General features: G+C 40.6%; 1 protein-coding gene across 1 annotated transcript in view; it reads right to left on the minus strand.

Moving 5' to 3' along the window:
• The window catches only part of COL22A1 (collagen type XXII alpha 1 chain), a 207546-nt gene that overhangs the window by 83279 nt on the left and 111628 nt on the right, over positions 1 to 12639 (minus strand). Inside the window, exons 20-23 of the mRNA XM_066566730.1 lie at positions 11468 to 11497; positions 10519 to 10572; positions 9556 to 9609; positions 2364 to 2417 (exon numbers count right to left, since the gene is read on the minus strand). Of these exons, the coding sequence (XP_066422827.1) occupies positions 2364 to 2417; positions 9556 to 9609; positions 10519 to 10572; positions 11468 to 11497 (192 nt within the window). The remainder of the gene's footprint in view (positions 1 to 2363; positions 2418 to 9555; positions 9610 to 10518; positions 10573 to 11467; positions 11498 to 12639) is intronic.

The following is a 12639-nucleotide window of genomic DNA, read 5'->3' on the forward strand; positions in this document are numbered from 1 at the left end:
AGAAAAAAAAATTAAAAAGAAAAGAAAATGCTGATAAAATGTTTTAAAAATCTAATGCCACAAAAAGTGCTGTTAAGCTGAATAGTTTTGTCAGAAAGTGAATGTAAGCATTTTCATTAAAGAGAAACATTGAAATCTGCAGCAATATGTCTAGAACAGAGTGCCACTGCAGGAATAGGAACAATATTTTACCTTTCATGCAGTTAGCTTGGAGGAACAGTCAATTTCAGTATCCCTTGATGGGGCAAGCATTTTGTGCAGTTTTAATTAACATAAAATTTGCTAACATTATTTAGCTTGTGCAAAAAGGAATCCTATTGTCAGCAATTTTCACAGATACATTTATAAAATTGCTAACACATGCATATATATCTTTAATTTGCAGGGAACTTGAGTTAAGTAAGTGTGACATTGTTTGGATGGATACTGTCAGGTATCTTAAAAAGAATACATAGATAAAAATCTTCCTCCAAAACGAAGGAAAATAAGAAAAAACAAAACAAAACTAAACTAAAAAACCCCCAACAACCAACCAAGGTAAGAAGAATAACACAACAAAAGAAGAGTGTTGGACTCAACAATTCAAGAATTCAAATGTTCTTATATGCTGTAGGAATAGGAAGGGATTCTTGGGGTGTCCTGTGAAGGGTCACAAGTTGGATTTGATGATCCTTTTGAGTTCCTTCAAACTCAGAATATTCTATGATTCTAAAATCTTTAAAATCCATTAGAAACACTGTCTTCATTCTTGCAGGCTGCTGCTGAAATACTTGCATATTAGATACTGTACCAAAAGTAAAAAGTCTTAAAATATGAAAACCAGTATCAAATGGTGTTTTGCTGGGCACAGTTCCCTGCTGGACACAAGGGATTTAACCTGCATGGGGCCTCAAGGTCCTGGATTACTTCTCTGACATTCTTCACAGAAAGGTGATCAGCTCTTTACAGAACTCCTGTCACACAAACCACTTCTAGATCATTCCTCCTGCTTTCAAGGGCATAAATTGCCAGAGCAAATAAATGAGCAATCAGAATCTGCAGTCTAGCAGTGTGATTCCTCCCCCCTCAGGGAAATCCCCAGAGCCCTCCCTTGGAGACACCACAGAGTTCACCCCACCTGGGCAGACAGAAAGAACTTCCCCAGGCCTCTTGCTTAATACTGACCCATCCCCATTCCTTTCCCCATATGTCCCAACTTCCCCTGGTCTCTCCTCTGTCTGCTCCCTCATTGGTTGTGGTACCCCTGGTGGCCACCCCCATTTTCCCCAAAAGCCAATGCCCTTTACCCTGCCCTTTGTACCGCCCCCATGCCCTCCCCTACTTAAGCTTGTGCCGAGCACATGGTCTTGTGTTTTGGCCTTGGTTTCCTTTCAGTGTGCAGAAATAAACCTCACTAGAACTGGCCATATAAAAGGCCCTTCTGCCTCTCTTTGGTGAGCTAGCCATGATGAGTGGTGTGTGTGGATTTGACTGCTTTCCCTGAGTGCTTACCCAAGCAGCCTTTCCAGAGGAGATGCTTATTGGGGAATAAGTAGCAGCAACCACCATCTAAGCCCCACTCTGCTAGAGCAGTTGCAGTACATCACCAACAGCTGTAGCAGTAGAAGCTCATCATCCCTCCCCAAACTTTAGCAATTATTGAAACACAATGCTAAAGCCAGAGTCCAGTTTGTTAATTTTCTATTGAAAGGGAACAAATTAAATGCTCAGTTTTATTCTGAGTGATCAGCTCAATGTGAGGTTGCACCTTTCCTGCTTTAGGACATTCCTGTGGAAATATTTCTTACTGCAGGGGTGACCCTACAAAGTGATTCAGGTCTGCTGAATTTGTCTCCAAAGTTAGCAAAAAACTATGTCAGAGGTGTCAGTGTTATTAGGGCCAAACAGGCTGATCCATGGTGGAGCTGAATCCTCTTGGCAATTCTAAACATAAACCACTCTGTGTGGCCCTCATGATGCTATGGTGCTATTTGGAGCTCTAAGTTGCCAAAAGCTTTAAAAAGAAGGTGTTAAGGGGTCATTAACTTAAGACATCCCCCTTCCTCACTAAACACAAATCAGTGATTTTCCTCTGGCATGATGCTGCTTTAAGCACAAGCAATGGGGAAATCCCATACAACACAGCTGTGCTGCTTCCAAGATGCTGAAAAACTCTGGAAGGTAAATGAAATTGCTGTCAGACAAACAGACATCTCTCAATCTCAACAAGATAAATTATTTGCATCTTAAAAAGAGAAACATGAACTTCAAATACAGTATAAAGAGGAAGATCACACATGCTGCATTGTGTAGTTCCATGTCCTCTGTTGCCACCAAATCTGGTTTTACACATATTATAGGAAAAGGAAGAAATCATCACTTACCTGAGGGCCAATCAGACCATTGATTCCTGGGAATCCTGGTTCTCCCTTTTTACCCTGCATGTTCAACAGAGGAGCACATATTAGAGAGCAGACCAAAGACTGCTATTGATTTTCCAAAGTCTTTCACCACCAACCTGGTAAATCAATGTAATGTGGGTACACAAAACACAAAAACTAGAAATGAAGACAACAGACACCATTTGGAAATGAAGCCCCGGTTGTCTTTAACAATCCTGTATCTCCCAAATGGTGACAACAGCTGTAAAGTTGAGAGCTGTTCTCACACACATTGTGGCATCTCCTACACTCTGCAATCCCATCTGGCTTCCCCCTACAGAGGGGTAAGGAAGTCATGATGCTGAGATGCAGCCAAGGGGGGTGTTAAGTGTAAACATGGGCTGAGAGGTAAAGCAGTGTCCCTCTGGTCCCTTGCACTACTTCTTGCATTAAGAAATAAAATAATTGAGAACTCTGGTGCATGGTTGAATAGAAAAGATCCACAATCTCTAAACTGGGAAACAGGAATCCATGAGGCATTTCTAGGTAAAGGTGGCATTAGCAGCAAAGGGCAGAGCTCATGGACTCCTCTGCAAGTAAAAAATATCCCTTCAAAGGAACCAGAGAACTCCACTGGTGCAAGGCAAGAAGAAGCAAAGAGCTGGAGTACAGCCTGAGACAAGGTCACCTGTATGGATGCTGGGCCTCTGTGTCCCCACGGGTTTGATCTCAAATAATTCAAAAGGAAAAAAATCCAACATGAGAAAAATGAGGAAGAAAGGATGGAGTAAGCACTGGAGTTAAGGCAGCGATTGGATTTGTTTCTCAACCCAAAAACTGACTTGCTATGTTACTTTAGGTAAGTCACATATTTTATAAAAACTACCTCTTCTTCCCTCATATGTAACTGACACTGAATCATAAATATTTCTAAGGCTGTTATTAATATAGTGGGAGGGTACAAGAGGAGTCATGTAAATATCTGAGAGACAGACTTTTTCCTCCTTCCTTTCTACTTCTCATCCAGACTGATTTTCATTTTAGAAGGAAAATAGAATTTAAAAAGTTAAATGTCCCTGATAATGTGAAGGGTCAAATATAAAATTTTCTCTTTATTTTTCTTCATTGAAAGATGTGCAGAAACAGCATCTATTAACAGCATTTTTTGCTGACTTAAAGAAAAATCTAAACCATCAAAAACAAAACAAGTTTTCATTATGTTTTCCTCAGCTGTGAGTGAGGTTTATTATCTGATGTGTCAGAATTGGTTACTTTAATTCTTTTTCTCATTAAAAAATCCCCAGCAACTCTCCACCCTAAAACAATGAAAATCAGCATTCATATACAGAAGAATTTAAGAAGAATATTAAAGGAGTGGTTATAGGGTCCTCAGGTATCAGAAGAAATTTGTAATAATTTGCAGGACTCAAAATCAATAAAAACTTGAATTATATACTCCAGCACACCCACTATTCATAAATGTTCCTTCTATTTTTCCAACATCCATCATTTGTTTTCTTGTCAAAGCCAGCAAGATCTCATTTTTAATGTGAAGGACTCATGTCACCACATGATTTAACATATGTTTTCTAGTTAAAGAGGTTCATTTTGCCCACTGCCAAGGTGACCATGCAAATGGCACTGTTAAAATACTCATTTAAATAAATATGTAAGCTTATGAATAAAGCATACAGGATGTGGTGGGGGGGGCCAGACACAGGAGATGAGCCGCCTCCAGCTTCCTATCCATGTGGGAGCTCCATGCCAAGGTGGCTACTTCCAGATTTATAACACTGAGTCCAGAACAGAGAACTACAGAATCATGGAATTACAGAATGGGTCAGGTTGGAGGGCACCACAGCAGGTCATCTGGTGCAACCTCCCTGCTCAGGCAGGACCATCCCAGAGCACAGGCACAGGGTTGTGTCCAGACAGTGCTGGAATATCTCCAGTGAGGGAGACTCCAATGCTCAGCCAGTTCACAGTAAAGAAGTTCTTCCTCAGTCAGGTGGAACTTCCTGGGCATCAGTTCCTGCCCGTTCCTCTTGTCCCATTGCTGGGCACCCGAGCAGAGCCTGGTCCCTGCTCTGACCCCTCCCTGCAGACACTGACAGACAGGGATGAGGTCCCCCCTCAGTCATCACCTCTCCAGGCTGAACAGGCCCAGCTCTCAGTTTTCCTCAGAAGAGAGATGCTGCAGTGTTCTCTGAGGCTTGGTCCCAGGAACAGAGGTGGATTTGGCACCAGGCACATAGGAAGCATCCTTAATTGTGTCCATCAAAACAACACAGTGTTACTGAGGCCTTTATGTCCCACCAACCAACTTCTCTGTCTCCAGAAGAGATGCAAGAGGAGCTTTTTATTCTTTCTTTGGGTATAATGTTGAGAAGCTTCAGGTCTTTTTAAAACATTGAGAAATCTCTTAGAGCAACATATAATTATAGAGACTGAGAGAGACTTCCTATTGTGAAGGGGACTTGTGGGCCACTCTGAGGTTAGCTGAAATCAGCTACAACAGATTTGCTCCAAAGCATTATAGTCTGTCTGTAAAGGACAGAAATACTTGCTGGGAAAAATTACACCTATGAGAGCAAAACTCAGTGAAATGTCACACTGCCTAATAATATGACAGAGAAACCCAGAAATTATGCTCTGTTACCTACAGTAGGAATCAGGTAAGATTGTCTATCTTTTGACATTATGAAATATATCCTATTTGCCTTTATCAGCAATTTGAACAAAAGCACAGTTAAAAATGTATGTTTTATTGGAAATTTGTGTGTTTACCTCACTGACAATTACAGTTTCACTCTGGATTTAGTCTATGGCATCAATTCCTTCTCCTTTTTTTTTTTTTTTTTTGTTAACTTGCTTACAGTTTGATCTGCATAACTGAGCTTTGCCAGGGCAGGCAAAGTCATCTGAACATTTCAAATACTCACAAATAAATGTGAACACAACCATCCATCAAAACGATATCTTCTATACAGAAGACAGGAAATCAAGGAAAATGTCATTTCCACTCTGCTGGAGGGGAAATTCTGAAAGGTACCTCAGCCCAAGACTGTCTCCCATCTTGCTGTCCAATAGCCAGAACACACATATGTTTTCTTAGCATGTTTTTCTCTGAGGTTTGGCCCAGGAACACAGGTGGATTTGGTACAAAGTACGCAGAAAACATCTTTAGTTGTGAATGAATATGACTGCAAGCATAAATGCCAATTTTGTTTCCCCTGTAACCTGGATGGGATACTAGGATTACCAATTTTATCTGGTCTCTTTACCTCTGCAATACTAGAGAAACCAGAAGAAATCCAGCAATTTTAATCAATGTTTGAGCTCCCTGAAGGCTCCAGCCTTTTGCAGTCTCCATATGCATTACATAACACAGGTAAATTTTGAAGTGAGAGCATCTCCATAGCTTGAGGATAAAAATACCACCAGGGTTGGCCAGATCATGAGTGATTATTGGAGCAATTATGGCAAAGTGAAGGGTTACAAGGACTTCTGGACATTGAGAGAGACTGCACCTTGAGGCTGGCTCCTTCCAAAAAGCCTACTTAATTTTCTAGGCAAACTTATTCTCCTCTCTCCTGGATTATTTATCCATTTCACCTTGGAATTAACAGTCATCTCTCTCCATTCCTTGGATTCTGGGAGCCTAAGGTGGTTCAAATCCAGGGCAGTTCATACACAGAGAAGTAAGAGTTGAAATAGTGTTGACTTCCAAATTCAAATTGTGACTGGCCTAAACAGGAAAACTGTATGCAACAATCCACTCAGGTGAAAGATGGATCAAGAATGGAAAGTCAAATACCTGCATTTGTTCCACCATAAAAACAGGAAGAACTCAGCAGGCCTCCACAGATTTGTTAACTGTTTATCTCCCAGGACAGCTGAGAGGGACAAACCTTTCCTGCATTGACAAGTGATGTGAACACTGCTCCTCTGGGTGGAGAGTGCACCCTGAGCCCAGGAGTTCCCAGTTTAAACTTTGATTATTATTTAATTATTATTAATATTATTATTATTATTACTTATCTCCCTGACTTACGTATATTGAGTCTTTAACATGGAGAAGTATATTCATTAAATGTTACTATATTACAAACATATTTTCCATTAATTTTCATAAGTTTATTCTTATTACCCCATGAGACTCCTGTATTATTTTTGTTTTGTACTGATTGTACTTTGAACTTGGACAGATTTTATCAGTGTAATTTTATAAAACTAAGCTGCAGTCCAGCATATCACACTCAAAATGGTCTAAACAGCTCCTACCTCATGACTGCTGCAGGACAAATGTTTTCTCTTGGCCTCTTTCTGAAATTTCAATCACTTGAATGAAATTGTAGCATTTAAAAAAGAGGCAAATTCTTGAAATCCAAATTACTGAGTACACTTAAGAGGAACCCTATGTTTAGTCTGTACTGGACACAGATCTGCATGTTTTCCAGGAGCATGTCATAAGCCTGCACCTTTTGTACCTATCAAGAAAAAAATTTGGTTTTATTTCAAACAGATATTTCAGTAGATCAGGTATCAAAGACTTAAGAGCAGAACCAAAGGACTTCAGTTTTCTTCAATTTGACAGAAGAAAAAGGACAGGAAGAGGGAAGAAAACCACAAAACCACCCTAAAAGTGAAAGCAGACTCTCAGAGTTCTTCTTTTTCAGGCAGTTTTAATAAAATCAGGACATTATTGTCTGTCACTCAAAAGTCTTGCAGGTCACATGAGAATAGCAGAGCATTTTTCTTCACACAGTGTGCTCCTGATGTAAGGGTATCATTGTCAAAATGCAGACATCAGCTGCCAGGCACTTTTGACTAATAAAATGAACAACCCAGTTGCTTGGTTCAGGTTGGAATTGTTACCTCCTGCCCCCAGATGGGATCTGTGTAGGTCCACCAAGCCAAGTACTTTGATTCATCTCATGAATTCAGTCATTGAATAATGGCCTTTAATTAAAAAAATGTATCTATTCATCTAAGATGCTTGGTGACTAATAAAGACCCTCAGGAGAAGTCTAACTAGCTAGACACAACAGAGTCTAGGGAAAAATTCAAAGACAGAACAGATCAAATGACATCTGTAATCAAATGATCATTAACAGGAGCATTTTCTGGTCTGTTGCAAATCCTGATGGATCACTGTCCTTTACCCAGCTAATATGCTCTGTTAATCTTATTCAAGAAACCATGTTTCACAGCAGGCTTTAAAACCAGGATAATTCCTAACTTACCAACTTAGGGGCAAAGCACTGCAGAGTTATTTGCTAAAGTGATATTTTCTAATGTTTAGGAAATTACAAGAAAGCAAGTAAATGCCCTTTTCCACTGAGGCATTGACTAAAGGCTGCTTGCACTATCTTTAGGAAGATTCCTAAAGTTCATGCTTACAGGCTAAATTTAACAGCACACAATGCAATGGATGGTCTGTAGAAAACCTCTTAGCAAAGTATATATCTTTTTCCCTGTATTGTTGTTTGCTCATCCCCCTCCTATGCTCACAGGTTCTCACATAGGCTGACAACAGCCCTGGTGCTGACTCAAAACACTGCAGGCAAACCCCATGATCTCCTTTAAGGAGTGAAGTTATCATCAAGTCTCTGTGGCTACTTAAAAAAGTGACCCATTAAACAGCAGTACTGAGACCCAAGTGACTGCCTCCAAAAATGCTAAGCAGGTATCTCACTTCCACTCTTATTTGTCAACTCCCTTGAGGGCAAAGAGGCCCTGAAGAGAGACCTTGACAAATGGACTGGACAATCACCAGTTGTATGGTGGGCAGTCACCAATTGTGTGGTGATTGGTGTGAATCCATAGTTCCAGATCCTGCACCTGGGATGGGGCAACCCTGGATGTACAGACAGACTGGGGAATGAGGCTGGAAAGCAGCTGTGAGACAGGATCTGGGGGTCCTGGTCAGTGGGAAGTTGGAGTCAGCAGCGCTCTGGCAGCCAGGAGGGTCAACCCTGTCCTGGGGGCGTCAGGCACAGCATCACCAGCTGGGCAAGGGAAGGGATTGTCCTGCTCTGCTCTGCACTGGGACAGCCTCACCTTGAGTCCTGGGGGCAGTTTTGGGTGCCACAATATGAGAAACACATAAAGATATTAGACAGTGTCTAGAGGAGGGCAACGAGAATTGCCTTATGAGGAGTGACTGAGGACACTTGGTCTGTTCAGCCTGGAGAAGAGGAGACTGAGGAGAAAACTCCTTGCAGTTACAGCTTCTTTGTGAGGGGAAGAGGAGGGGCAGGTACAGATCTCTTCTCTCTGGTCACCAGTGACAGGACTTCAGGTAACTGCATGAAGCTGCATTGGGGGAGATTTAGGCTGCATATCAGGAAAAGGTTTTTCACACAGAATCTGGCTCCCCAGGGCAGTGATTACAGCACCAAGCCTGCCAGAGTTCAAGAAGCATTTCAACAATACTCTCAGGAAAATGGTGGGATTCTTGGGGATCCTTTGTGCAGGGCTGGGATTTGGACTCCATGATCCTGATCGGTGCCTTCCAACTCAGGATATTCTGATTCTGTGTTGTCTCATGAGATGTTCTTCACATGAACAGGCTCAAGCAAGGAAAAGCAGGTTCAAAGTATGATTATAATAATATCAGATCCACTATGAAAATGACCTTTAAGCAGTAGTTAAATATGTGAAGAAGTAATTCCATGTCAAAAAAAAAATCCATGAGTTTTTCATGCATAGGAAAACTAAGCTCTTGGCAGAGAATGGTACACCAGCTACTATTTTTGGGGACCCTCTTTTTGAGTACAGACGAAACAGAACAGAAAATAATAAGTATTGCAAGAATCTTTACACTCATTTGACTTCTAGGACAACAGAACTTCTCTGAAATTTCAGACTGACCACATTAGTAGTGGTTCTGCGCACTCAGAGTCATTTCAAGCAACCCCTTAGCAGTAAAGAGCAGATAAAAGTACAGGAGAGCAGATAAAAGTACAGGAGAGCACATGGCAAGAAAGAACCTGCACTGCATTCAACCTGTCAACTCCAAGAGGTACTGAAAGTTCCTGGACAATGATAAGGAATATGGGAAAGGATCTGGGCCTCAGGATTCTTATATAAGTAGACAAGGATATGTAAGGTGGGTGAAAGTAGCAAACCTTATTGAACAAAGCTGTCCGGAGTCTCCAGAGACTCAGATTAAATAAAAGAAGCAACTCACCCTTTGACCTGGCAAACCAGGGACTCCAGGCTTGCCTTCCAGACCAGGCTCTCCCTTTAAAATTGAGAAGATTTAGAAAGTGAACAGAATAAGAAAAAACTAGTGAACTATATATGATTTCCTAGCTGTTTTGTGCTACCATTACTGCATGGCTACCTAGACAACTCTTACCTGATGATTATGTTGTCCTGTGAGCAGAAGAGAATGAGTAAACAAGATAAAGTGACAATGCCCTGATTAAATACAGAGCACACAACTATATTTAAATTACATAATTCAAACTAGATTTACCTAAACAACACACCTTCACAATGCCATCAATTTTACAAAAGCCAATCAACAGTGAAACACAACAAGCAATTCAAAAGAGAGGAAACACAGAGTGTTTACAAATGAGGCAGCAGTGACAGTCTGAACTGAGACATCCTGCAGAGCTGGGTCATAAAATATAACTAGAATAGGCTGCAATTTAAGTCAGAAGTAAGAATGTTGGCATGTACAAACTGTTGTAAAAATTGTGTTGAAATATAAACACACATACTCAATTCTTAGTTTTCATCCAGAAAGTATTTCAGCCACGACCTTGTGGCATAACACCAACCCTTTTGACAGCAACTACTCCCTGACCTTCATGACATGACAGCTCACAAATTATCAGTCAGTGCCTCTCTGAGACGTGCTGAATGCCCATACAGCTCTTCAGGACATTAGAAATAGAAAAATGATCAGGTTCTGCATGACAACAGCCTTAAGGCAAAGTCTGCCCATGTCCTGGTTGTCACTACCCTGTGGTCAGACAGGCCATCCACAGCATGACACCTCCTCTCAGCAATGAAGAAAACTGGAGGCTGTGGGCACTATTTAAATATTTTAGAGCCTGAATAATGTATAAGATTTTCATATGCCTCACTCCAGCCTGAGTTTCAGCTTCTGAAATTGCAAGTAGTGAGAGAAACAACTTACTGGAGGTCCAGGAAGTCCAGGGTGGCCTTGTGGTCCTCGTGGCCCAGGCTTTCCCTACAGGAATGTTTGAGGTTTTTTTAAAAGAAGTATTAAAGTATCTTTATGAAAATGTGCATGGGCACATTAGACACATTGTCTGTCTTTACAGGACCTATACCACCACTTCCCCCACAAGTCCTGAAGAACCAGTGCAGAGACCAGCTGTTTTTCTCCTTAATCTCTGGCTACTCAAATTATCAGCACTCATTAGGCTGCAGACAGACTGATCCACCCACACTCAACAGGCACTTATCCATATCTGGTTGTCTGTTTTTCAAAGGTAGTGACTCTACTGAAGAGGCTGGGATATCCTGGATATTCCACTAAAACACTCTGGGTTGGGGTTTGGTAGTGGAGAAGAACAGTTTTTGCATAAGCAGCTCCCACCAGCATTTCCCCCAAGCCTACAGAGCTCTGAAGGGCTTTAAAGTATCATTTACATGATGCATACAATTGTATTAAGTAACAGCTAAATGCAAATTACAGATCCACCAACAAAAAATCAAAATTTAAATATATATATATATTTTATACATTGGACTAACAGACTGACACAATGGGTATTTCCCCCTATTTGAGTGCCCAGGTTCAGAGACAAACTAGGCAAAAAATCAAATACAGTTTAACATTAATGTTAATACATCCCTGTCCTTAGATAATTGCATAGCTGACTCTACAATTCATACTTCTCATTGATATAAGATTCACATCTGAAAATGATATTGCCCTTTTTCCTTTCTTCATTATTTTCTCCACTGTAAATAGGAAAATTTATTTCTCAATGTCCTGATAATGCTTCCATCCACCTTTCCTTTAAAGTACTATTTTACAGCAAAATCTAACCTAACAGGCAACAGAATTACATTAAAATTTCCTTGCAATGAAAGAAGAGATATTGAGTCTCTCTTACTTCCTCTCCTTTTAGGCCTTCAATATGCACCTGCAATAGAAATGCAGAGTCATAAATGATGGAAAGAGTAAATACAAGGCAGAAGGTGCCAGAGGTATCATGGGCCCCCACAGGGTATTTTTCTGCCCTTGCTGTTCCTTCAAGTTGCATGATAACTCCTACAGCTCCTCAAATCCTGTTGCAGGCTGGGAGATGCTTTCTATTTAAAGAGCTTAGACTAACCAAGGTTTTCTCTCACCTGTGAAGTGATTTGGGTGGCTGTATAAACAGTAAGAACTTAATTAATTTTCTCATTATATAAATAAGTTAGTAAATTCCCCAGATCTTGTTTTATTCTGAATCACAAAGATCTATTGAGTGCAGAAGAAATCACATAACAAGCAGACTGGCTTGGAATATGCCCCATCAGTTAAACTCATTTTCAGATGTTATACACATCTTTCAAAATTTCTTGGTAATTGCTGTCCCATCATTAATATCACATTTGAACAGGACAGCAAAATGTTCTTACCCAAATAGGCTTGTTTTTTTCATGGTTTTCTAATTCCTTTACTTTCTACCACATTCTGAGTAAGGGAATTGCCTGCTGACTTTCCCAGGATTACCAGGAAGCCTTTTTTTTTCTTTTTTTTAAGTTAAAGGGATACTCCCTAACTGCTTCTTTACCAGCCCATACTGAACTCAGTTCTAGACCTCTCCTCTGCATACTTAGTGGTAAATCTTTCTCCATTCACTCAGAGATAATCTCTTCATACAGACAATACCAGTCTCTGGATATCCTTACATCCCTGCCAGAGATGTCTCTGGCATCAGTGAAGGCAGAGGGATCCACAAAGGATGTTAATCTAGTTCTACAATAAAGATAAACCCCGTTCTTCTTTTTTCTGTTTCATTTTTTCATGAGTGTTTTCCTGATTTCAGCACATCAAGTCCTAGCTGTCTTAATGTCCCACCAGGACTTTTCCAAATACAAGCTAAGGAAAGATCATTCCCTCTCATCAGAAACTGCCTTTTTCTTCTCCTGCCCCAACTCTTACACTTAGTCCATATCAAAGACACTCAGCTACTCAATACTGAAAGTTCATTTGCTTTTGTAACTGGACCAGACTCTATGTACCAAAGGCCAGTTGGAATCAACAACTGTCAGAAACCACACAGTTTTGTCAGAGTAT

The sequence above is a fragment of the Molothrus aeneus genome, chromosome 1, assembly GCF_037042795.1.
Source record: "Molothrus aeneus isolate 106 chromosome 1, BPBGC_Maene_1.0, whole genome shotgun sequence".
In the NCBI taxonomy this organism is placed as follows: Eukaryota; Metazoa; Chordata; class Aves; order Passeriformes; family Icteridae; genus Molothrus; species Molothrus aeneus.